Source organism: Cetorhinus maximus, chromosome 4, assembly GCF_964194155.1.
Source record: "Cetorhinus maximus chromosome 4, sCetMax3.hap1.1, whole genome shotgun sequence".
In the NCBI taxonomy this organism is placed as follows: Eukaryota; Metazoa; Chordata; class Chondrichthyes; order Lamniformes; family Cetorhinidae; genus Cetorhinus; species Cetorhinus maximus.
The window spans coordinates 71,978,065-72,005,142 of NC_135882.1; the positions used below are offsets into that span (position 1 = coordinate 71,978,065).

A 27,078-nucleotide genomic window follows, 5' to 3' on the forward strand; every position below is an offset into this window, starting at 1 on the left:
CTGATTGAAACTTACAGAATACTGAAAGGCCTGGGTAGAGTGGACGCGGGGAAGATGTTTCCATTAGTAGGAGAGACTAGGACCCAAGGGCACAGCCTCAGAGTAAAGGGAAGACCTTTTAGAACAGAGATGAGGAGAAACTTCTTTAGCCTGAAAGTGGTGAATCTATGGAATTCATTGCCACAGAAGGCTGTGGAGGCCAGGTCATTGAGTGTATTTAAGACCAAGATAGATAGGTTCTTGATTGGTAAGGGGATCAAAGGTAACGGGGAGTAGGCAGGAGAATGGGGTTGAGAAACTTATCAGCCATGATTGAATGGTGGAGCAGACTCGATGAGCCGAATGGCCTAAATTCTGCTCCTATGTCTTATGGTCTTATGGTCTAGAGCGTTAAATAGATGTGGAGCTGCTGTCATCTCTGCTGACATTTTCAGTGATGGCATGGGAAACCTGGCCATCCAACTAATTTGTCCTTCAAGTGTTAACCAGATCCCACTCTCCTGGGCACCAGCATGCTTTGGGATTTCCCTGTCACCAACACACTAGTATCTTATCAGTGCTGCATTTGGTAGCATCCTCCCCAGTGGTGCCGCATCATGGGAGTATTTGTTCTGAGTACTGACAAGACTGCAGCACATGTGAACATTTTAAAAAAGACCAACTGGCATGGTGTAACATCCATACATCATCACCAACATCCCTTTCCCCGTTCCACCCAATACCGCCATGCAATCTCCTGGGAGAGGAGCAGAAACATATGGCCAGAATTGTACGGGACTTTGGAGACAGACTCTGAGACAAGAAGGCTGGCAAAAGGCATGGGAAAGTGTTGGTTGGCATACGACATGCCTTCTCATCCCCATGTCATTTTGCAGCGATGAAAAAGGTAGTAGATGACTCACTTGCCTGGAGACCAGTTGAGCTATTAAGTGGCCAATTCAGATCCTGTTCCTGCCTCTGCTAGCATTTTACCAGCAGTGGGCCCCTCTGCAACATGGGGAGGCAGCACTTTCGAGGGAGGGCACACCTTTTGGGCACTGCATGACCCACGGATAGACTACTAGGTGACAGTGGCCACTTCCGTTGGAATAGCACCAGCTCCCCTTAGCTACCTCTCTCACTGGGTCTGCCTGACTAGCCCTGCCTCCTCAGACGCCACTAACCTTACTCTGAGTGTGCATATCCATTGATGCACCCTCGTCCTCCAGTTGCAGCCCCAACAGTGGCTACTGCTCCCTGTGGTGCTGCTGAGTAGCTGACCCTCTGATTGGGCCAACTGCCTGGCAGCGCAACCCCTGTTTCCTCAAATATAATCCTGGCCATAGAAATCATTTTAGGACTAGGAAATTGCTCCCAAACCAAACAAACTTCAGGAAGTCACAGCCCCACCTTCTAGCCACAGTACGCCCCACCATGCTTTCACACCCCTGGAATCTCTCCCACAATGCTGCAGACTCTCAAATATATCACTGACAGCTGAGGAAATCCAATATTGTGGTAGAATACCGGCCCCAGCATGCACCAATGTCTATAGCTTCTAAAAATGTTTATGATGGACAGCAAAATTGGCCAATCACTCTGTGTAAGCCAAAGTCCCTTCAATAGAAAATCACTGCGAACACCTCCCTGCCACCCACCCCCCCCACCCCTGACCCTTCAAGGAGACAATTGAAAGAACTTGTTTGCTTTTGCACAAAAAAGATCAGAATAAGGTAAAGCACAGCTTTTTCTGATGTAACAAAAACTTGTATGTTATATATTACCTGATCTCCTGCAACTACCATCAGCAAGCATACCAAGAGAGCCACACACACATGTTTCTCAGGAAGAAATCTGCAAATTGGGAAAGAGTTGTATAAGAACAACTCTTAAATGTATTCTAAATGACATTTGCATTTCTTTTATTTCTGTTGTTTATACTCATGTCCAGGGATCAGTGTTGGGACTACTTCCATCCTCAATATATGTAGATAATTTAGACTTGGGCACAAGGAGCATGATATTAAAATCTGCTAATGACACAGAAACAGGTGGTTTTACAAATAGGTAGACTGTAAAAGATTTCAATAGGAGGTAGTTGGATTAGCAGAATGGACAGACAAGTGATAGATGCAGTTTAATATGGAGAAGTGTGAGGTAATAGGGCAGGGGTGAGCAGAGATGGATTGGGGGTGTTGTTGGAGAATCTGGAGGGAGCACCTGTAGGGCCAGACCTTGTGGGGGGGCAGTGTTTGGTGGGGGTAGGCGGTGGGTGGGTGGAAGGAGGCCATTGATGGAGGTGCCACTCCTTCTCTCCCCCGCCCCCCCCCCCCACCACACTTGCTGCCTGAGGCTTGAGCAGGGTCACTCTCCAGCCTTCCGCCCTGCCCTGACCTCCCCCCGCCAGCCTGAAAATTTAGGCTGGGTGGTAAATGGCCCTTAAGTCATAGGGCAGAATTGTTCCCCCGTCAGGTGGGAAGTTCAGGAGCGGGCATGTGGAGGCGCGCCTCCAATCAGCTGCCAATTTACGTGGGCGGACCAATTAATGTCCGCTGAGCGTGACGTCCGCCAGGAAGCGCTATGCGCTCCCTTTGCGGGTGGGGGGGTGTGGGTGGGATTCCCTGAGCCGAGAGTGCACTCCTTCGCGCATGCTAAGTGCTGCCACAGGGAGATCAACTCCACATTAAAAAATGTTAAAAATAGAAAAAAAATAATTCCCTTGCATGTCCCCCTCCCCCCCCCCCCCCCCCCCCCATGTGACACTGTCACATGAGTTGGGACATGTCCATCACTTTTAGCTACACTTTTATTAAATTTTTAAAAACCTACTTAAAACCTCATCCGGCCCGTGGATGAGGTTTCATGCTTTCTCTGAAGCCCGCCAGGCTCCTGGCCAGCCTGCCAACCTTAAGGTTGGATGGGCAGGTCCATTAACTAGCTCAAGTACTTTGTCAATGGCCTCAATAGGCCGTTGACAGGTCAACGGATGCACAGCTGATTCGACTGCGCACCCACTGACCTGAAAATTGAAATGAGGCGGGATGATGTCGGGAGTTCCACGTCATCCTGCGTCATTTTCCCGTTAGCAAGTGGGCCCCACCCCCCACTCACCGACCGGGAAATCCTGGCCATAGAGTCATAGGCCAGAATTTTCCCGTCGGCGATTTGGGGGCGGGGCCCGCTCGCCAACGGGAAAATGAGGCAGGATGATGTCGAGAGGAACCCTCGACGTCATCCCGGTCCCTTTAAATTTTTAGGAAGGCGGGCGGACAGCGAAATCAGCTGTCCGCCCGCCGACCTGTCAATGGCCAATTGAGGCCATTGACAGAGTAATTAAGATAATTAAAGACCTGCCCGTCCAACCTTAAGGTTGGCGGGCAGGCCAGGAGCCCCAGCGGGCTTCTGATAATACATAAAACCTCATTCACTGGCGGGATGAAGTTTCATGTCAATTTTTAAAAACTTTAATACGTTTTATGTGATATTTATTAACATGTCCCATCTCGTGTGACATTGTCACATGAGGGGGACATGTTAATAATTTTTTAATTTTTCTATTTTTAAAGTTTTTTGGACTGTTAGTAATCTCCCTGAGACAGCACTTAGTCTCAGGGTGCAGTGCGCTCAGGGTGCAGTGCAGGGTGTGTAGCATCTAGAAGTTACACCGCAGCAACTCATTAAGGCTCTTTGAATAGCACCTGTCAAATCTGTGACCTCTTCCACCTAGAAGGACAAAGGCAGAAGACACATGGGAACGCCACCACTTGTAAGTTCCCCTTCAAGCTGCACACCATCCTGACTTGGAACTACATTGCAGTTCCTTCATTGTCACTGGGTCAAAATCCTGGAACACCCTCACATCATTGTGGGCTACCAACACCACATGGACTACAGTGATTTAAGATGGCCACTCACCCACCTTCTCAAGGGCAATCTGGAATGTGCAATAAATGCTAGACTTCCAGTGAAACCCACATCCCATGAACACATATGAGAAAAAAATGCAAATTTTCTGGCATGTAAAGTTACATGAGAAAGTAACCTGTGAAGAGTATGCAAAGAAGCTGCAAATGGATATCAACAGGTTGACTGAATGGGCAAGAGCATGGCAGATGGAATAAAATGTGGCAAAGTGTGTAGTTACCCATTTTGAAAAGGAAAATAGAGAAGCAAAGTATTTTTTAAAATGGTGACAAATTTGGGGGGGGGTGGTGTTGAACAGGGGAAATGTTTGCATTCAGACCGATCTGGGTGCCACTGAGCACGAATCACAAAAAGTTAGCATGCAGGTATAGTGAGCAATTAAGAAAGAAAATGTTATGTAAGCCTTTATTAGAAAGGGATTGAAATATAAGAGTGAAGAAGTTTTACTGCAATTGTATCGGGCCTAGGTGAGACTACACCTGGATTATTGTGCACTGTTTTGGTCTCCTTACCTAAGGAAAGATGTAATTGCCTTGGAGGGGGTACAACAAAGATTCAGTTGATTGGTACCTGGGATGAATAGATTGCTCTATAGGGAGGGATTGAGTAGACTAGGCCTATGTTCCCTAGAGTTTAGAAGGATGAGGTGATCGTGTTGAAATTTAAAAATTTCTTCAGGAGCGTGATAGGGTGGATACAAGGTGTTCAGGAAAGATAGGCAAGGAAAAAGGAGTCAAGGACAGAATCGATTTGGCTAGAGCTAAAGGACAAAAAAGGTGCAATTATATTGCTCAGTGTAGTCTATAGACCATGAACTAGTGGAAAGAATTTAGAGAGACAAATCTCACAATATCTTTACAGAGCAGAAGGAGGCCATTCGGCACATCAAGTCTGCACTGGCTCTCTGAAAGAGCATTCCACCTGGTCCCACTCTCCTGCCTTATCCCCTTCTTAACCTTCTCTCTCTTCAGGTAGCAATCCAATTCCCTTTTCAATTCCTCAATCGTACCTGCCTCCACCACCCATTCAGATAGTTTGTTCCAGATTCCAACCACTCTCTGGGTAAAAAAAAATTTTCCTCACATCATATTTACTCCTTTTGCCAACTATTTTGAATCTGTGCCCTCTAGTTCTTGATATTCTCTTGCGTGGGAGCGGTTTCTCACTATTTACCCTGTCCATATGCCTCAGGATCTTGAAAACCTCTATTAAGTCTCCTCTCAGCCTTCTTTTCTTCAAGGAAACGAGTCCCAACCTCTCCAATCTATCCTCATAACTACAGTTCTTTATCGCTGGAATCATCCTGGTGAATCTCCTCTTTACTCTCTCCAAAGGCTTCACATCCCTTCTCAAGTATGGTGCCCAGGACTGGATGCAGTACTCCAGATGAGGCCTAACTAGTGTCTTATACAAGTTCAACATGACCTCCTTACTCTTGTACTCAATGCCCTTATTAATAAAGCCTAAGATACTATATGTTTTATTAACTGCTCTCAACATGCCCTGCTATCTTCAATGACCTATATATGTATACACCAAGGTCCCTCTGTTCCTGCACCTCCTTTAGAGGCTCTCCCTTTATTTTATAATGTCTCACCATATTTTTTCTGCCTAAATGAATCGCCTCACACTTCTCTGCATTTAACTTCATCTGCCACATGTCTGCCCAATCCACCAACATGTCTATGTCCTTTTGAAGTACAAGACTATCCCTATCACAGTTGACAACATTTCCAATCTTTGTATAATCTGCAAGTTTTGAAATCATGCCCTACACACCACAGTTTGTCATTATATCTCAGGAAGAGCAAAGGTCCCAGCACTGACCCCTGAGGAACTCCAAACCTTCCTCCAATCTGAAAAACAACCAAGGAAATTACAGCGAGGTGCAAAATTATAAAGTAGTTATAATGGGGGACTTTATCTGAATATAGACTGGAATAGTGGTAGTGTAAACGACAGAGAGGGAAAAGAGTTCCTAGAGTGTGTTCAGGAGAATTTTCTACAGCAGTATGTGTCCAGTCCAATGAGAAAGGAGGCACTGTTCGACCTGGTTCTTGGGAATGAGGTGCGCAAGTAGATCAAGTGTCAGTGGGAGAACATTTAGGGGAAGTGATCATTGTCTTATAAGGTTTAGGATAACTATGGAAAGGACAATTAACAATGCAGAGTAAGAATAATTAACTGGGGGAAAGCCAACGTCAGTCGGGTGAGAACAGATCTGGGCCAAATAAATTGGAGCCAAAGGCTGGCAGGAAAAACGATAGCTAAACAATGGGCTACCTTCAAAGAAGAGATGTTTCGGGCACAGCCAAGGTATATTCCCTCGAGAGAAAGGTAGGGCAAACAAATCCAGAGCTCCCTGGATGACAAAGGAGATAGAAATTAAGATAAAGAAGAAAACATGTGCTTATGACAGGTGGAAAATTCAATTGAGAACTATACTGAATACAGAAGGTTCAGAGGGGAGATGAAAAAGCAGATAAGAAAAACAAAGTGGGAGTTTGAAAATAGACTGACAGCTAACATGAAAGGGAATCCTTAAATCTTCTATAGACATATAAATGGTAAAAGGGTGGTAAAAGGAGGAATAGGGTTGATTAGGAACCAAAAAGGGGTTAAACATGGAGGCAGGGAGCATGGCTGAGGTATTAAATGATTACTTTGCATCTGTCTTTACCCAAGGAACAAGATGCTACCCAGGCCATGGTGAAAGAGGAGGAAATTCAGTCACTTAGGAGGAGGTATTGAATCAGCTGTCCGTACTTAAAGTTGACAGGAAACAAGGACCGGATGCGATGCATCCAAGGGAAGTGAGAGTGGAAATTGCAGAGGCACCAGCCGTAATTTTTCAGTCTTCCTTAGACTCAGATCGTGCCAGAGGACGAGAGAATTGCAAGCATTGTTCAAAAAAGGGTGTGAGGATAAGCCCAGCAACAGCAGACCAGTCAATTTAACTTCAGTGATGGGGAAGCTTCTAGAAACTATAATTCGGGACAGAATTAATAGCCACATGGACAATTGCAGGTTAATTAAGGAGAGCCAGCATGGATTTCTTAAGGGAAAATTTTGTTTAACTAACTTGCTGGAATTTTTCAAAGAGGTAACAGAGAGGGTTGATGAGGGAAATGCTGTTGAATGTGGTGTATATAGACTTCTAAAAGACATTTGATACAGTGCTGCACAACAGACTAATGAGCAAAGCTCATGGAATAAAAGGGACAGAAGCAACATGGATATGAAATTGGCTGAGCAACAGAAAACAGAGTAATGGATCAAGAACAAGAAATGCTGGAAAAACTCAGCAGGTCTGACAGCATCTGTGGAGAGAGAAACAAAGTTAACGTTTCGAGTCCGTATGACCCTTCTTCAGATAATGGATATTTTTTGGACTGGAGGAAGGTTTCTGGTGGAGTTCCTCAGGGGTTGGTATTGGGACCCTAGCTTTTCCTGATATATATTAATGACCTAGACCTTGGTGTACAGGGGACAATTTCAAAATTTGCAAACGATACAAAACATGAAGTCATTGTAAACTGTGAGGAGGATAGTGTAGAACTTCAAAAGCACATCAACAATTTGTTGGGATGGGCGAATAGGTGGCAGATGAAGTTCAATGTGGAGAAATGTGAGGTGATACATTTTGGTAGGAAAAAGATGGAGAGACTATATAAAATAAAGGGTACTACTCTAAAGGGACTGCAGAAGCAGAGGAACCTTGATGTATATGTGCATAAGCCATTGAAAGTGGCAGGACAATTTGAGAGAGCAGTTAACAAAGCATACATTATCCTAGGCTTTATTAATAGGGACAGAGAGTACAAGAGCAAGGAAGTTGAGTTGAACTTGTGTAAGATAATAGTTGAACCTCAGCTGAAGTACTGTGTACAGTTCTGGCACCGCAGTTTAGGAAGGATGTGAAGGCATTGGAGAGAGTGCAACAGAGGTTTATGCGAATGGTTTTAGGGATGAGAAACTTCAGTTATGAAGATAGATTGAAGAATTTGTGACTCTTTTCCTTGGAGAAAAGAAGGCTGAGAGAAGATTTGATAGAAGTATTCAAAATCATGAGGGACGTGAACAGAGTCCATAGGAGGAAACTGTTCCCACTCATGAAAGGATTGAGGACAAGAGGGCACAGATTTAAAATAATTGGCAAAAGAAGCTAAAGCGATTTGAGAAAAATCCTTTCACACATAGTGCTTCGAGTCCAGAATGCACTGCCTGAGAGTGTGGTGGAGGCAGGTTCAATCGAGGCATTCAAGAGAGAATTAGATGATTATTTGGAAAGAAACAATCTGCAGGTTTACGGGGAGAAGGCAGGAGAATGGCACCAGGTGAAGTGCTCATTCGGAGAGCTGGTGCAGATATGATGGGCCGAATAGCCTCCTTCTGCCCTGTAACAAACCTGTGTGTAGATGCTGAGAGGATATTCCTCCTGGCTGGGAAGTTTAGAACATGGGGTCACAGTCTTGGAATAAGGGGTTGAATGTTTAGGACTGAGATGAGGAGAAATTTGATTACTCAATGGAAATTCTGTACCCCAGAGAGCTGTGAATGCTCAGTCATTAAATATACTGAAGGAAGAGCTTGAGTTTTGGTTGCTAATGGAATTAGGAGATATGGAGATAGTGTGGAATGGTGAAGTTGAGATAGAAGATCAACTGTGATCTTGTTGAATGGCAGAGCAGGCTCAAAGGGCCATATGGCCTTTGTCCACTCCTATTTCTTATGTCCTTAGGTAAAATATTTCTAGCCCAACAAGGAATGAAGCAGTGTTGGATCTTGTTCTGGGAATGAAGCAGGGCAAGTAAGTGTGTTTCAGTGGGAGAACATTTGAGTATTAACAATCATATTATAATTAAGTTTAAAAAAATCATAGGTGAAAATACCCAACCAAGAAGAGAGCCAATTTCAGTTATCTGAGAAGAGATCTAGCACAGGTGGACTAGAAACAAAAACTGACCAGGAAAACAGAAAATGAGCATTGGTGTTGGCCTTCAAGCTGAAAATAGTTCAGATACAAACCAAGCATATTTCCATAGCCAGATCTGATGGAGCATCCAAAGCTGAAGCTCCCTGGATAACAAAGGAAATAAAGTTAAAATAAGGCAAATATCAGGTATAGAACACAATCAAAAAACTAGGCAGACTACAGAAAGTGCAGGGGAAATTGAAAAATGATAGAAGAAGGGCAAAAAAAAAATGAGAAAAGATCAGGTTGCATAAAAGGGGACCCAACATTTTTTCATAAACATATAAAAGTAAAAGAATAATTAAAGGAATGGTAGAGCTGAATAGGGACAAAAAAGGAAATCTTGTAAAGGCAGAGGCTATGACTGAAGTACTGAATGAGTGTGTTTATCTGTCTTATGATGTCAGAGTAGAGATGTGGAGAGTAAAGACATTGGAAAGGAGAAAAATATATAAAAAGGAGGTTGACACAAGTCACCCTGTCTAGATTGGATGCATCCTAGGTTTCTCCTTGGATATTGGAGTGATGATGGAAGACTAAGGATTGTAAATGTTACACCCCTGTTCGATAAATGGATAAACCTGGATAAAATGAATAACTTCAGGCCAATCAGTCTTAATATAAATGGGAAAACTACTAAAGATGATTGTCAAGGACAAAATTAATTTTCATTTGGCGAAGCTTGGGATAATAAAAGATAGTCAGCATGGATTTATTGAAGGCAGATCTACTTAACCTGATTAAGTTCTTTGATGAAATAACAGAACTGGAATTTAAGGGCCTCCCCCTCAGCTGGCCTCCCATTGCTGCCCTCTTCTTCCCCCTCAGTGTCAGCTTCATGTCAGCAACAGGGGCCTCTTCCTCCTGCTCCTCATCTTCCTCATCGTCCTCTTCCTCAGATGTTTTAGCTATAGGGGCAACTTCTGTCTCCTGTGGTTGTAGGCTCCTCCACTGCATCATATTGTGGAGTGTGTAGTACACGATGACTATTTTGGAGGCCCTTACAGAGAAATACTATACTGCTCCTCCAGGACAATCAAGGTACCTAAAGCGCATAAGGCAGCATAAAATTCAGAGCCACTGTGACCTTAAGTGCCACTGGCAGGGCGTGCGGATCGGGAGACTGTGGTGTCAGATCTTGTTGCATCATGGCACCTATCTCAGTAACCAGAGCCGCCTTCTGCATGTTTTCTGTCATATTCAGACATGCCCTCCACTCAGTATACCTTTACCCCGGTTGTCCTTCTCCTCCTGTCAGATGCACACTGCACTACCTCCAACTCCTGGCCTTGTCCCCTCCCTCTGGCCGCATGTTGCCCCCACCCACATCCTCTATGGTGCAAATGTGCGAAAGTGCCATCCCCATTTTGCAATTTCTTTGCTGTGTTGTGCACTTGTCCCCTTACTCTTCTTCCTCCCACCTCATTGCCCGAGTCAGAAGGGCCAAAAATATATGCCCTTCCAAGGCCACAGGCACCACCCTCCACCCCCCTTGGGTGTCAGCCACATATCTGTGTTTTAAATTGTTAAACTTCTGTGGCACTAAATGAAATTTTCTGCACTCTCCAAAAGGGTACCTGACTTCTCCAAAGACCTCTGCTAGGTTTACACTGTTGCCCAAAGTCGCAAGTCCCACGAGTTGTGTTCTGGAAATCTCTGACGAAAATCGCTTCTGATTGAAAGCAGTTGCACTTTTAAATGTGCTGATGCCTCTGTGAACCTCGTTTGTGCAAAATCCATTTCCCTGTCCGGCAAAAATGGTAGAAGCTGGATATGGGGGCAGGACTTCTGGATTCAGTGCACCGACACCATTTTAGATAAGGTGCAGACTTCGCAAGAGTCCAGGCTAAGGAAGTTATGCTAAACATTTCGGAAGCTTGTGTTAGGCCTCAGCTGGGGTATTGTGTACAATTCTGGGCACCACACATTAAGAAGGATGTCAAAACCCTGGAGAGAATACAGAGGAGATTATTAGGCTAGTACCATGGATGAGGAAGCTCAGTTAAGTGGAGAGATTGGACAAGGTGAGATTGTTCTCCTTAGATCAGGGAAGATTCATGGGGAGACTTAATAGAGGTATTCGAAATTAGGAGGAGTTTTGATAGAGCATGTTGGGAGACATTGTTTGCCCTGACAAGTTGGTCAGTAACCAGAGGTCGTGGGCCAGCAATATTCCATTGGAAGTTGCAAAAGGCAATTGAATATGACCTTGAAGTGGATTAACTTGCAGAGTTATGGGAAAAAGCTGGGGTATGGGACTAAATTGTTCTTTCATGCATAGGCATGATGGGCTGAACAGCCTTCTGTGCTGTGAGATTCTGTGGGCGGAATTTTCCATAAATGAGACTAAGTACAGTAGTGGACGGTTTCAGCAGCAGCCACCCCTCTCTGTCCGGAATGGCAGGAACTCGGACCTGATTCTGCACTTGGAGCCTCGTTAATTATGCAAAGGCGCGTATCGGTCCGAATCATCTGGCGAGTCGGGAGTTGATTCGTGAGGCCACTGTCAGCTGGCGGGTTCGAAGATCCAAGCGCCATATTTAAAGGTCAGTCCAACACACAACCTCACTCTCTCCAGCCCACCAGAGATGTCTGGCAGCCAGAAGAGGAAGGCTAAGAGCCTGAACAGGAAGGCAGCACCCGCTTCACCCACCAGACCTTAATCAGAGGGGTGCAGGCGCAAAGGCATGCACACTATCGCAGGGATGGCTGCAGGAAGCACAGCAGCCTCATCTCTCCGTCCTGGGAGGCCGTCGCAGAGCAGGTCAGAGTGGCTGGTAATTGCACCTGAAATGCCACCCAGTGCAGGAAGAGGATGAGTGATCTTATCCACTCCGCCAGGGTGAGTCATCCTTCAACTCCCTTCAATATCAAACTCTCATCATGGCATCATGCACTCAAACAGCTACTCTCTTCAGGGATCTCACACAACCATTAGCGGGTGACACATATCAACACTCGTTCTCTCACCGAGACTTTCACATCACCACCATCCCATCCATCATGTTGCTCACACTCCATCCTCTGACCCTTCTGGGGAGGGCTCACCACACACAGGGGACATCTCATCCAACCTCTGCTCCACCCCTTCTCATCACATGCCTTTCTTTCTTCTTCATACAGGCCAAGCTGGCACACAACAGGTGCAAGAGAGTGCAGACCGGGGGAGGGACGGCCAACATCATTGCCGTCACTGAGTGTGAGGAGTCTGCAGCCGAGCTGGCTGGGGAGGACAGGGATCGCTCCTGTGGGGAGGGGGAGATCAGCCTCTCCCACCAAACCAGGACTGATCACAGCTCTACCACTTCATCAAATCCTGACATTCACAGTGAGTCACATGCGGTCTTATCTAGCTCACGCTCATTAACTGAAACTCTATTTTCTAGGCACCAGCAGATCGGGGCCCCTAAGCCAGTCCAGCACCACCAGTGTGAACCCCCAGACTTCATCCAGGAGGAAGCTCTGGAAGAACCGTCACGGCACTCGCAAACACCCTCCACCAGCTCAGAGACACACACTTCGGTGGGATACAGCTGTAGATTAGGCTCGGGCTCACTTTCTGGGGAACACCTCACTAACGCATCCCCGAAGCAGTCGGAGGACAGCCACCCACTCGGTCCGAGTCAAGTGATGAGCCTCTGGAAGCGGCTGCCAAATCTGTGCTGGAGATGCAATGACAGGAGATGGAACATCAGGCAGAGATTCAGCAGTCACTCAGCAGACTAGACCAAACAATGGAGGAGTCCGTCTACGTTCTGCCTGATGTTGTGGCTCCGACTTGCGGGCACCTTGAGGTCACCATGGGAAGGCTGGCAACCACCTTGGACATCTTGGTCCAACAGGTCTTGCTGGATTTGCACTCGGCCCTGCACTCCATGGCCACACCCTGGTGGGCACCAACAGGATGTAGGCGACATGAGGACGAGGCACCTTGATCCCCCTCCAGATGCAGCATCTCCTGCAGGAGTCAGGGTGGGGCCCTCGGGCACCCACAGGGAAGATGAGCGTCAGCCAGACTCCCCGGGGGCCTCCCCTCAGGACACTCCAAGGGTGTGCAGCTACTCACAACCCCCTCTGACTGTGACCCCATCTGCTCCAGGTTCTCAGGCCAGCAAGGGCGCTTCAGCCCCTGAGCAGATGACTCTTATCAGGCCGGAGCCCTGCAGGCCACAGGCCACCAGACGACGTCTGACAAGATCATCACAGACATCAGGACGTAGCAGTCAACAGGCTGCCTCCACCTCTGCTGGGATGTTGGGGCTGCATCCAGGCGTAGCACTAGAGCTAGGAAAGTTAAGAAAAATTAATGTCACTTTTGGGTCATGGGTATGCTAGACATGTAAATAAATTTCATTTTGTTAATACATTTGATGGTTATGCGAATGTTCCTGTCACCTTCAGATTTTGTATTTTGGAATCATCTTATTTTGAGGTATAGCCTTCCTGCCACTCAGTGTGTAGTAATTGTAGCTTTAAGGAAGCAGCGACTATAACTTTAAGACTTATTGTGTTGTGTAGTGTCACATGAAGGTTTGAATGAATCAGCTGTAAGCATGGGGAACCTTAGAATGGGAGTTCTTCTAGTTTTGGAGCTTGATGGAAGTATGTAACTGCTGCTGCAGCCTGTTAATGAAGTTCAATGTTTCTAATGAGAAACCTGTCTGGAAAATCAGGTCCATAAAACAGTAGTAGTGTCCCATTGTGAGATTCACATTCCTATAATGTCAACCTTAGCTGAACTAGTATACTCACCACTTGTGTGATGTCAGGGAGATGTGTTTAAATCGTTATTGGAAGTGTGTAAGTATTTCTAACCCTTCTTCCTCAAAGAACACCATTGAGCAAGGGCAGCTCATCAGCATTGATAATCTAGCGGCATTTGTGTCCCCTCAATGGTAGCGGCAGAAGAAAAGACATACACAGGATGAAGAGACCCCTAGGCATGGCCACATCTCAGTCGCAGCAGTGTTTGCATCGTTAGATGGCGGCGAAGGCTTCAAGTCTTTTCTCACATCGCTCTTGCTCCTAAATGGGCTCTCAGTTCCCAGAGTGAGCTCACTCACAGGGCCCCATGGACCAAAGCAAAGATAATGGCCTGGCAATTCATGAGGCAAGTGTAAATGTGGGACTCATTCTCGCTGCAAATGGGTGGACATCCCCTGAGTTGAAAGAAAATGACATTGAGGGCTGGTGGAGATGTGTCCATATTCCCTCACTTGACTTTTCTCTTTCTGGAACCTGTCAGGAATTAATGTATCACGAGCACGTCTCCCATGTCTTCCTTCCTCCATGGCTAATCATGCTCATACTGACCCTCTGCAGCTTCCTGAGGTTCCTGGGCCTATGGATCTTCATCCTCTGATGAGCTCTCATCCTCCTCCAGGTCACCCTCTGGCAGGGGTTCATCTCTTCGTATAGCCAGATTGTGAAGGGCACAACACACTGCGATGATGCGGGAAACCCTTTCAGGATTGTTTTGGCTGAGCCACCTGAGCAGCCCAAGCAACTGAAACACATCTTCAGAAGTCCTATGGTCTGCTCTATAAGGGAGCGTGTGGAGCTGTGAGCAGCGTTGTACCTCTCCTCGGAATGACTCTGAGGGCGGTGTCATCAGCCAGCACTTTAGTGGGTACCCCTTATCCCCAAACAGCCATCCCTGCAGATGTAATGGTCCCTTGAAAATCTCAGGCACCTGGAAGCGACTCAGGATGTAGGGGTCATGGCAACTCCCAGAGTACCGTGCACAAACCGTACACAAACGTGGAGTATGTGCTTCCGGTGATCACACACCAGTTGCACATTGATGGAATGATAGCCCTTGTGGTTTATAAACATTAGGGGCTGCTGCCATGAAGCCCGTATAGCCACATGGGTGCAGTCCATTGCACCCTACGCTCTTGGGGAGCCTGAGGTGGTGGTATCTTCATCCAGAACAAACCTGATATAATGATGGGCATCCCAGTGAAGGGCATCTGTGACCTCCTTTATGCATCGATGTATTGTAGACTGAGAGATGCTACACAGGTCATCTGTTGATCCTTGGAAATAACCAGAGGCCAAGAAATTGAGTGCTGTGGTCACCTTCAAAGCCAATGGCAGGGGATACCCTCCAACTCCACTTAGTGTCAGGTCTTCACAAAGAATGTGGCATATGTGATGTACCAGAGCTCGGGACAAGCGTAGACATGTATGGCATTGCCTCTCACTCATCTGTAAATAGGAGACCCTTGGATGATAAACCTTCGGCCTGGCAAGTCACCTACATTGTCTGGGTATCTCCTCCTGACTCTCCTGTTCATGCTGTGGCTCTGCTTGACCACGTCCGTCCTGCTGGAGCTGCGCACGGAGTCACCTCTCCCTTCTTTGTCTCCTCCATTGCATTAGGACCCTGACAAAGGCAGCATTGAGCCCTGGATTCCTTTGTGGTTTTGCCTTCTCTCTGAAAGAAACATTGAAGACATTAATGATTCAAGGGCAAGAAAGCGAAGCTCAGTGGATGACATGTTTGGAGACTGTAAGGGTCCATAGCTTTTCCTGCCCTACTTGCATGGTGGCTGTTGCCACCTTGTCCCTGAGACACTAGCACACACATCGAGGTGACCAAGATGGCATCGCAGATATGTAACATCTTGAGCCCTGCTTGGGATGCTAAAGTTAAGTGAGATGAGTGACCTAACCTAGCTCTGTGCCTCAGTCTCTGCTGTGGCATATTAATGACCAATCAGTTGCTCATGGTCAATGAGTGGATGCCCATTAGGAATGTCACATCTGGTGAACAGGTGACAGGCCTTCATTGAAGGAATGCCGTATATGATACTACTGTGTCTCCCTCACTATTGTCTCTATTCCCGAATTCTACATTCCTATTTGTAACTCTTGAGATGCAGCGTTTGTGACATGAAGCCACCAAGTTCTGAGTAACCCTTCAACAGTGCTCATGAAGCCATTGGCTTTTAGTGGCTTTCATCACAAGGAGGTCTCCCTCTCTTTCTAAGCAGACTCCTGAGGCAACAAGAGGTTAGAGAGTGACCCCAGAAAGGCCCCCATAGTGTTCATCCTTCCATCTCACTGCCATTCCACAGCCTTCCCTCCCTGTTACCTCCATCGTGTTTGTCAACCCAACCCCTCACCTCACAGCCCATCCCCAGTTGAAGTGCTAGTGTCTGAAAGTGGAGGCCTGCATTAGTACCACAGCACAGCGGTGTTCCTTGGGACAATGAAAGCAAAGAGAAGGAGCAGTCCAACGCTACAGCCCCAGTGGAGTGGCATTCAACACAGCCAGACTGGCGCAGCGCTATGACAGGTATGTTCCACGCACCTCGAAGTTACCAGTGAACTGAGGTCCGACTAGTGCGCACCACCCCTTTTTCAAACAGGTTTGAGGCCAGCATAATTTCCCTCAGGAGGCTGCAGAGGGTCAGTATGAACATGATCACGCCATGGAGGAAGGAAGATTGGAAGGCGTGACAAAATTCCGGTGAGCAGCTGTTTTAATGAGCATTTATGACATGCTAATAAATACAAATGGCGTTCGCACAGCTAATTGGCGGGATAACTGACCCACTATGAACACACCATCGGGAGGATTGCAACTTGTTTTTATGACACCGGATTTGTGACTTTTTGCCTCCCGCTGGATTCTCTGCTCCTGCCTACCACGAAACCCGCCATGGGTGGGATGGGAGAATTCCGGCCTATGATTCTAAGGATGGAATTTTCCGTGCCTGCTTGCGTAGGGCGTGCTCAGCAATATGAGCGGACAAGATGGCAAGAAGGCCAGAAATCGATTTCGCAAAGTTGTGAAACCAGTTTGAGATCGTCCGCTTGGCCCGTTGACGGCGGGCCACATTCACCCCCAATGTCGGCTATCAGACGCAGGAACCTCATTGTAATACATCTGCATATCATTATAAGGCCAGCTTGTCGGAATCATCCTCCCCCCGGGGGGCAGGACAAAGTGGGGCTGAGCCCGGGGTGGGGGGAAGGGGTTCCAAGGGGGAAGGGGTCCAGAGGTGGGGATATTCAGGTAAATGTGCAAGGGAGGGCCCTGATGAGTCCATGACTGCCTCCTGGGGAGTGAACTGAGGGTGGATGTGGTATGAGGGTGAGAGTGACCGAGGGCAGAGTGAGGTGGGAGGGTGTGTTCAACAGCCGCAGTAGAAGGGACAGCGAGGGTGGTTGGTGAGGACTTGGAGGCAGACTCGGACTCTGGGGGTGGGAAGGAGGAGATTGGGGAGGGTAATATGGAGGGGGGGGTGGGATTTTCGGGAAGGAAGGGAACGTGCACGTTCACCAGGACATCCCCAAAAGAAAAGGGTTGTGGCTGGTAGGTCACGGAGGGGAGGTGGAATGTGATGCCAAGGGGGCAAAAGTGATGAGGGAAAGAAAATGGGTGACTGGGTGAGGGGGAAAGACAGGGGAGCGCGAAAAACTGAACCACGCTGTATAAATCGACGGTGAAATGAGAGTCGTGGTGGTGAGATTAGGTGCTGCATGTGAGTGTGATCAGTGGGTGGACGGAGATGCAGGACAGCTCAGATGGACAACTGAAAGCAAACACCAGCAGGCAACATTGAAAATGCTCAGGACATTGAGATTAGTGTGATATGGGAACGATCCATGTGCCTGGGAGAGTGCTTGCATGAAGCTCCCAAAGGCCCTGCTACAACATACTTCTCCCTCCAGGATCACTCTTTGGCCAGCGGCTACCTCTGCGGTGACAGAGGACGAGGTTGAGGAGCTCACAGGCAAAGGGGCCTCAGAAGGAGAGGACAGCCTCTGAGATTACTGCGTGGATGACCCATGGGTTTCTGCTGCCACACCTCCTCCCTTTGGATGCCCGGTGGGGGGGCCCCAGCCTTAGTCCTTGAGGGGTAGAAGCACCTGGAGGAACGTCAAGGTGCCCGTTTCCCCTCACGTTGCCACTGTAGGAACTCACCCATGGCTCCCGCGATGGAGTGCAGGTCTGCATGCATCTCCACGTTCTGCTGGACCAAGGTCTCCATGACATCTATCCTTGCCACGGAGATCTCCATATGCGCACTTCATCAAAGAGTAGGCGGACACACTCCTCCGACTTGCGTGCTATTCTGTTGAGGACTTCCAACAGCTCTGCGCAATGTTCCCACATCTTCTGCTGACTCTGCAGGATGAATTGGAAGGCCGAATCCAGAGGCTCGCCATCCGACTCAGACCTCACAGATGCCTCTTTCCCAGTAGTCCTCCGAGTTCCAGGGAGCTCGGCTGAACCTGCCTCCAACTATTGTGGACATGTGTCCATGCGGTGACCATCGGATTGTGAATCCGAGCCTGCTCTAGATCTTGATCCCACTGAGTTGTGTGTCTCTGCGCTGGTGGAGGGTGTGGGTAAGCGCTGTGACGGGTTTTCCAGGCTACTTATTTCCAGCTCTTCAATGGAGGAGGTGTCCTCTTGGCTGGAGGTGAGGAGGTGGATGGATCTGAGGGACTGGCTGGCTGAGGGTGTCAGTCACTTGGCAGAGCTCCCTGTGAACCAAAGTAAAGATAATTAGTGCACGGCAGCAGAGTCAAAAGCAGGAGAGACAGAACTTATATTTGTGTTGAGAGAGGGATGATGTGGGGTGCAGGATCCTCACGAGAGTGTTTGCCACCGACCTCACCATCACCGCTGGCATGGTCCATGTCCTCACCAGTCAGCACAATGGTACACTCTTCAAAGTGAGTGAGGGGCCTAATGTGGGCCTCTCCACCCCCGGTCTGGGACCTCTCCCTGCTGATGTGAGCAGGCTTCTCCGGCGTGGAAACATGAAGAGAGTGTGAGCAGGAAACCATGGCACTGCGTGGAATGTTTGTGTGGTGAGCGGAGCCTTGGATGGGGTGAGGACGCGAGCTCCAGAGGATATGAGCCTGATGGGGATGTGATGGTGTGTGAGGGATTAGCGGTGTTGTCCCTTGATGTGAGATCCCTGTGGATGTGTGATGGGTTTGTGAGTGTGAGTTGGGAGTGATGATAAGAATGAGTTACCCTGGCAGAACGGATGAGACCATTCATCCTGTAGTGGCACTGGGTGGCTGCCCTTCCTGCAAATGGCATTGGCGCTGACCGCCACTGCCACCGCCTCCCATGCTGGATTGGTGATGTTACTGCCCATCCAGTGGCCAAAGTGGGGGCAGAAGACATCACATCGGGTCTCCACGGTGTTCAAAAGTCGCTCGAGGGACATGTCACTGAAGCAGGGCGCTGCAGTCTTTTTGCCTTTCGGGGCCATCCTGCCTTCTGTGCAGCAGCCCTGGGCTGGAAGCACTGAGGTGTGTGTGCACAGCTGCACTTTAAATTTGGCGCCCAGCATGATGAAGCAGCAAGGTAATGGTGTGGTGGGCAAATGAGAGCCCGCCTGCCATCAAAAAGGTGTTTTTCCCAGGAATGCATAATGAATGCAGCGGGTTTGGGAAGCTACGGCGTGAGAAGCCACCACTGCAGCCGGCGGGTAAATCATTTTTCCCATCCACTACCACACTTAGAACGGAATCGTCCCAGATTTGCACTAAGTATAAACCCAGTTGATTTGAACAGGTAATATTCTAAGATAGCAGAGGTAGGAATTTCAGGCTAAGCGTTAAGGATTCTTTCAGTGGACCACATTTTCAGGCTGTTTTGATTTTCTATTTGATCCTGTTTATTCCCCTTTCTGAACTCTGCAAACCTGAGACATTTTCTTTCATACATCAACCTTTTATAGCTACTTTTCACATCTTCTTTGTTTGTTAAACCTTGTTAACCTTTTCAAGCTGCATTTTGTCCTCCTTTATCTTCATTTGCTTATTTCCACTACCTTAAAAGTTTCATCTTATCTCTTGTTTCTTACTTGTATCTGTTTGTGTTTTAATTCCTTCTTCACTTCTGTTGTGCTGTTAAGCTTTGTTGTTGTCTTCTATTATAGAATTAATTTGACTTTTTTGTTTTCTTACTTTTGAGTATTTATCTAAATGTACTCAAACTTACTAAGCCGACATAAGCAGTTACTCACCTGGAGAGTGCTGAACTCTATGTGGCTCTATATTAAAATAAAAACTGCAAAATAGTTAAATGTCTCAATTTTCAATAAGGACTGCCATGCAATGCCAGTAAGTGTTAGTGATGCCTATTTTTGCCTTTATAGCAACATTCTGGTGACAACTCACTAGCAAGTCATTACTTGAGATTGTGACCCTCAGCAATAGTTTAGTGAGTACCTGAATTTAGAAGGGCCCTTGCCTCCCACCAAATTATGACCTCAAAGCCTATCAGCTCTTCCAATATATCTAAACATTTCGCATAATTTTCTAAATTCTACAAATGTAATTTTCGACAATTATCCATTTTATGACAGGAATTCTTTCAAACAGATATTTTTCACATCTGTGAATGAGTAACCTTAATTCAAAGTGTATTTCTTGTTCTTTAATCATGTTGCATTTATTTCCTTCTTCGGCACTTTCTCCTCTCACTATTAGCCTTTTCCTAATTGTTGTTTCACCACAGATATTTTTCTCTTTTTCTAGGACTAGATTACATTAAACATAGAATGCAGGAGGCAATGGGATACACAGACAAGAAAGAAGAGCCTCCACCTCCAAAAGAAAAGAAACCATCTTCAGCAAATAACAGTCCTCATTTCTACAGGAAAGGTACAACTCCACCACAGACTCCTGAACACAGTCCTGGTCCTACACCTCCTCCTTCACCACCAATATACAAGAAAACTCCAAATACCAGCTGGAATAAAGGCTCTTCCAGCAGTGTTAACAAGGATGTATTAGGAGCGTCAGGGAATAGATCATCATCAAAAAGTATCGCCAAGATGAGTACAAAGCAAGGCAACGAGTGGAAACAGCCAAAGTCAGCAGTTTACCCTGCCACAACTGCTGGCAATGGACAGTTACATAGTGCATACCATAGTTACTTTGTGCGCACAGATGTAAAACTGCCACCTGAAGAGCCAGAGGAACAGGCTAATCTTTCACCCATGGCACTCGGAAGGTTACCACCACCACCAAAAGCAACGCCTGCAAGGTCACCTGTCAAGGAAACTAAATCTGAGCCAAAATTGAAGAAACAATTTTCCGTTGAACCAAAGAAACTATCAAAATCTCAATCACGTGGTGTTAGCGTGGAAGAAACAGAAGAAATTGTGGAGTCGGTACGTATCCATCACTTGTTATTGCAGTTTTCCATAGCATCCTGAAAAATACCACTGAGGGAAAAATAGAAGGGTTATTCGGATTAATCTTACACCAATTCCTATTACCTGGCATAACCAGAGCATATCAGATGTCACCAGCCAATTTTGTTCAAATCCTTGAAACCATCCAACTGCTTAACCTGAGAAAAGAGACCTTGTAACCTTTTAGGTTTTTCAAATATTTCCAGGAGTATAAAACTAGCAAAGATTAACTCCTCAGAACTAAAGAAAATCTGTTAAAAAAATATAATTTTGCCAATACCAGATTGCCAAAATAGGGGAGCCTATTTTTGTGCCTCACAACATAGTGTATACATCATCAAATATTCTCTAAAGCAATAGAAATGTATGAAATAAATTGTTAAAAACCCTAGAAAATAAATGTACACATACCCAATTCTAAAATTGTCATTGTCATCCCTTGAGCCCTTAAGGATGTAACAAGCAGGGTGGATAAAGGGGAACCAGTGGATGTAGTGTATTTTGATTTCCAAAAGGAATTCAACAAGATGCCGCATAAAAGGTTATACAAAACAATGGCTCATGGTATTTGGGAGGGCGGGGGGCGATGTATTAGCATGGATCGAGCGTAGACTAATAGAAAACAGACAGTCAGGGTAAATCAGGTTGGCAAACTAACTAGTGGAGTGCCACAGGGATCAGTGCTGGGTCCTCAACTACATATGATCTATATTAGTGACTTGGATGAAGGGACCCACTGTATCGTAGCCAATTTGCTGACGATACGAAGATAGATAGAAAAGCAAGTTGTGAGGAGAATACAAGAGTCTCCAAAGGAAAATAGATAGGTTCAGTGAGTGACAAAAAATTGATGAATGGAGTATGATGTGGGAAAATGTGAGGTTGTCCACTTTGGCAGGAAGAATAGAAAAGCAGAATATTATTTAAATGGAGAAAGACTGCTGAATGCTGCAATACTGAGTTATCTGATTGTTCTTATACATGAATCACAAAAAGTTAGCATGCAGGCATTTTGAAAAGTATTCAAAAAGCAAAAGATGATTCCAGGGCTTGTTGGGCTCAAGTTATTTGCATTGGAAAAAAGGGCGGAGGTGGAACATGATTAGGTCTTTCAAACTGATGACAATTTGGTCAATATTTGTTTTGCTTTTCCCCTTCATTACATTCGGAATGAGAAACCACAGGATATTTAGCATCTGGCTAGATGTTTGGATTTCCTCAAAGTAAACAAATTAAGTGAATGACTTTTTACTTCATCTTTTAGCCGCTTTTTGATCTGGTTTACCACAGAAAATAATGTTAGTTGGTTTTCTAGTTCTCCAGCTGTTTTGCCTTGTAATCCTGTCCCATATATTGATTTTGTAGGTTAAAAATGATTTCAGAAAACCAATTTGAAAATTAGTAGCCTGTTAATTTTGAAGAAGTAGCTCCTCCGCCACGAGGTCTTGCACCCCTACTCCCCCCCTCCCCCACCCCCACTTCGAGGTGCAAGGGCTGATTTTAATTCCTGACTTGGAAGTCTTCATCAGACGTTCAGCAGATTTTAATTGATTTTAATGCTTTCTGCTTCCAAACAGAAAAGGCTAAAAACATTTTTAAAAAGACCCTGCTTGTAGGCTGTTTTATATTTTATTTGAAACCACCTCTATAAACATTTATTCCTGACCACAGAAATTCCTTATGAGTTCTAAAAGTGCTAATTCACTCAAATGTCATTGGTAGTTGTTCTGATCCCAACATGGAAACTAATAACTGAGGCTGGAGTATAAGCAGCAAAGAAATAGAAGTGGCAGCTTTCAATTCTTTCAAATGCATGCATGTATTGATTGCCACTTTGAACCCAAGTGGATTAATTGTACTGCCACCTTTTTCTCACGTTTTAAAAACTTTTCTTTTTACCCCTCCTAGATCCTTCTTTTCTACCATCCTGCCTCCTTCACTTCTCCCCTGTCAGGTGCTCTACTCTCCCAATTCCCTATCCCAACGCTTCAGTACTCCTCAATTTTCCTACTCTCATTCTTCCATTCCAGGCTTGACTCCTTCTAAGATAAACCAAGACTTTCCCTTCTCTGGCCCCTTTGGCATCCACCGAAGGGCTCATCGAGACACTCGGCTCTGGTTCATTGGAGTAGCGACTCCAACTGCCCAATGGTACTCTCTCACCAAACTTATCTCCCAGCCTGTGCACGTCTTGCCAATCGCCTTCTCGTCCAACTCATCCTCCCACTATTGACCCTGTGGACTTTGCTAGAGTGTCTATTCACACTTGTGAAGAAGTCCCTAACCATCCATGAATTATATGGGATGATTGCATCAACATCGTGGCCTTGTCGAAAACCTGGCTGAGGGATGAGGACACCTTCCCCTTAAAAGAAATACCCCCCCACTCTCCCCCGGCTATATCGCCGCCACCTTGGCCTGACCCGCTACCTCCCTGGCACTTTCTGCTCCTTTGAGCATCTCACCTTGTTTCATCCACCTCAAATCTCATTTAAAATCATTCTGTATCACCCATCTAAGTACAATAATGATTTTCCCACCAAGGAAACAGAATACTTTTGCATCTCAGCACACAAATTTTCAGGATTGTGCTGTCTGCTTCTGTGAATGAAATTCTATACCACCAATTTAATCTCCTAAGGGCAAGTTCTCTATGAATACTCCACAGTCTCCATAGATTATCAGTCAGAGTACTCCAGAATTTAATGGACTTGCATGCTGCATTATTCCTTCTCCCACCATTGTAGCTCATGAACTATTGGATTATCTCCATCAATACCTATCCCTCAATCAACCAATCCTGCTCCCAACCATACATTTGTCCAACTCCTTTTTGGAGTGGTCCTTTGACTCAGCCTCAGCTGTTGTTGCTGGGTACCCATTCTGTACACAATGGAGGAAGATCAAATATTCCTGTATTTTGGAATCAAGTTTAAAAAAAGGTCATACATGAGTTAAGGAGGTGACAAGCAAACCAATTACTGAGATTCAAAATATATTATCCATTAGGTTTAGATGATGTTCAGACTGCAGAAGTCATTCCACTGGTCTGGTGTAAACCTTCTTGCTTCAACTCTTCTCTCTCTGAAAAGATTTTTAAAAACCTGTTCTCAAGGCCCTTGTCCTTTTACTTTGAGGTGCTACAAGACCCATTTAATTACAGGTTGTCTCATATACCATTATTTCCTGTTAGTTGAGGTTAGCTTTTTGAAATGTATTTTTTATTATATCAAACCAGAGTTAATTTTCAGTTTTAGTCAGAATTTCTCCACCATCACATGACTGATGTTAAATTCCATTTTATTAATAAGACATTGCATATTCTGATATATTATTAGGGTCACGTAAAGTTTATATTAAATGGCACTTAAAGCACCTTGAATAGTTGTCAACATGACCTGCAGGATTTAGGAACTACTCATTTATATTGTGTAATTCATTGACTATTTGGAAAGAAAATGAGTGGATGAAGCATTTTTTAAAAATTGTGCCACTAGAATCAATTGCGCCAGTCATATTAATAACATGACCTCTTTAAAAACATTACAGAGTCCAAATACCATCTTGGTCATCCTGGTAATGCTGTTGAATATTGGTTTAGCTATTCTTTTTGTCCATTTCCTGACTTGACAAGAATTTGCCAAGGTAAGAATTTAATTTTCTTTGTCAAAGATTGTATTGTAAAATTTTCAGCTACTATTTACCCTCATATCGCAGGCAGTAAACTGTTTATATTTTATGCCTAACTTTAGCTATGCCTGAATGTGATTCAACATAGTTATTTAATAACCTAATTGTTTTGACCCTTCAGTGAAGTCATGAAAACTAAGGGTGTTAGCCCACAGTTCTCTACAGTTGTGCCATCAGCCTTATTATTGACACCAGACATGCTGAGACACAGGGAAAGAGTCTTGGAATTGGTGTGGGACTCAGGAAAGATGAGACATGGAAATTAAGTCAGGGGCTGATGTGTGCCCTGGTGATGATTTGTGGCTCTGGATCCTCTGAAAACTGAAGCAAGTGGCCATGTTGTTGGAAAAATCTGCTGAACCAGCCTAACCACTGAAGTGCATGGCTGCTCCATCTGCTCTAGTGGAGTGTGACTTAACTGGAAACGTACAGACTGCACTTTTGTTGATGGACATTAACAGCTGCCTTACTTTTTTACTGTCTTGAAGTTTAGTTGGGAGAAGGGAACGGCTGCCAGAGGAATGTGGTTGGAGGATTCTGTGCTGTGGATGCAATTTCCAGTAGTCTCTCCTATCACGTTAGAAGTACATTAGCAGCATCACTCAACCAGTCTTATTCCATTACCTGCTGCTCCTTACATCTTGTACAATGTTCTGGGAGATTATTTTGAAAATGTTCACACTCTTTTTGCATGAAAATTATAAATTTTCTGTCACAGGTTAAATTTTTTTGTCTAATATTTAGAGTATTTATTTAGATCAATCTGAGTTCATTTCCTTTGCTTTCAGTGACCGAATTAGGAGCCTTCATTCAATTTATATGATTACTGAAGTGCTGGTGACCAGTAACCCAAATTATCATATATGTCAACATTGAAAAACCACCAGTTAAGGAAGGAGTTTTTTTGCATGTAGCATTTTTTTCAAGTAAAGTAAATTTTATTGTGTTGAATACATTCAGGTACAGCATTGTAATTTGAATGTTAACAAAACTGATGCCTTTATAAGTCTTCAGAAATTATAATGTTTACCTCAAACATATTGGTATGGGTTTTTTTTGGAATGCTGGTTGAATCTTTGTGTCTTAATCATTTTAAGTGACACTAATTAATGTAGTTAAAGATGATTTCTGTACCATTACCTTGTATCACTTTTCATCTTATTGTGTTGGCATGTTTATTTCAAAAGGGTTGAGTATTTGGTGTGGTTAATTTTAGATTAAAGCACTAGATTTATTTTAATCTCAAAAATGCAAGGGCTGGATAACGTAAAAAGAAATTATATATATGTGTTGAAGAAAGATTTCGTATTCCACAAGTACTGAATTTAAATGTAAATGTGTGTTAGTTTGCATGGTTTTATTGCAAAATGTTGTCATCGATACCCAAATTCAATTGGCACAAGAAGGTGGTACTGTTTGTGGAATGTATAGATGCTAAATAATTTATTATCTGAAATCGGGCTGATTTCAGATCAGTAACAAATGGTGTTTTTTGCAGAGGTATTTTCAGAATCCTTTGTCTGATCAGTATGAAATAAAGAAGAAAATTGAAAAGACAGAAAAAGAGAATGAAAGACAAATTGTTGCCAATGTACAGCAAATCTGACCATGCTTTAAATGGAAATTTAACTCACACAATATGTCTTTGGGTCAGTGCAAATGTAATAAAAGCTTATATAAAACCTTTTTTGTCTGGCACAAAAATCGAGTAGTTGGGAATGTTTTTTGAAATGAAATTCACTTTAGTAATTTAATTTAAAAAAAAGATTTTCTTATATATTAAAATCATGAGCTTTTTTAAGAAGCATGAGCCAGAAATTGTTGGCATTTTTCTAAATGTACACAACTCTATTTTAGCATGAATCCTTTTTCTTTTTTTTTAAATAAATGACATGCTATACACTGCTTTATATTTATCAAATGATGCTCCAAGTGGACAACACTTGACAGTTGTCAATAAATTGTTATATATTCTAACACTTTGAATGTCTTTTTTTGGTGTTTTGAGCCTCAGAATTCTTCAATTCTGTTATTTGTAAACTTATGATCCTTTATTTGTTCTGTACAGTTTTCTTGACTGTAATTGCTTGAGAATAAAACTATCATTTGTTCCTACAGTCATGCTGTGTGTGCTGGTTATATGAATGACAGCTACATGTTACTCAGATATTAACTTCTTGATTGCTGTTACATATTTCAGGATCTTTTGACCAATTTTGCACAGAAAGACTTTGGAAAAAGAGTTACTTTTAATGCTGTTTTTTCATAATATTCACACTTTTCAAGTGTATAATGGAAACCATTAATTTCACAGTGCAGCCTCCAGCA

The 27,078-nt window shown here is 44.7% G+C and overlaps 1 protein-coding gene across 5 annotated transcripts in view; it reads left to right on the forward strand.

Annotated features, from left to right (window-relative positions):
* Positions 1 to 26,867, forward strand: part of LOC144679681 (junctophilin-1-like) — a 176,400-nt gene extending 149,533 nt beyond the window's left edge. The window contains exons 4-6 of one of the 5 annotated variants that reach the window (XM_078540295.1): positions 20,399 to 21,036; positions 24,610 to 24,705; positions 25,539 to 26,867. In XM_078540295.1, coding sequence (XP_078396421.1) covers positions 20,399 to 21,036; positions 24,610 to 24,690 — 719 coding nt within the window. In that variant the 3' untranslated portion in view covers positions 24,691 to 24,705; positions 25,539 to 26,867. Of the gene's footprint in view, positions 1 to 12,001; positions 12,175 to 20,016; positions 20,046 to 20,398; positions 21,037 to 24,609; positions 24,706 to 24,871 lie in introns of those variants that run through there. The other 4 variants (XM_078540294.1, XM_078540296.1, XM_078540301.1 and 1 more) reach the window with 4 other exon arrangements.
* The last annotated feature ends 211 nt before the right edge of the window (positions 26,868 to 27,078 follow it).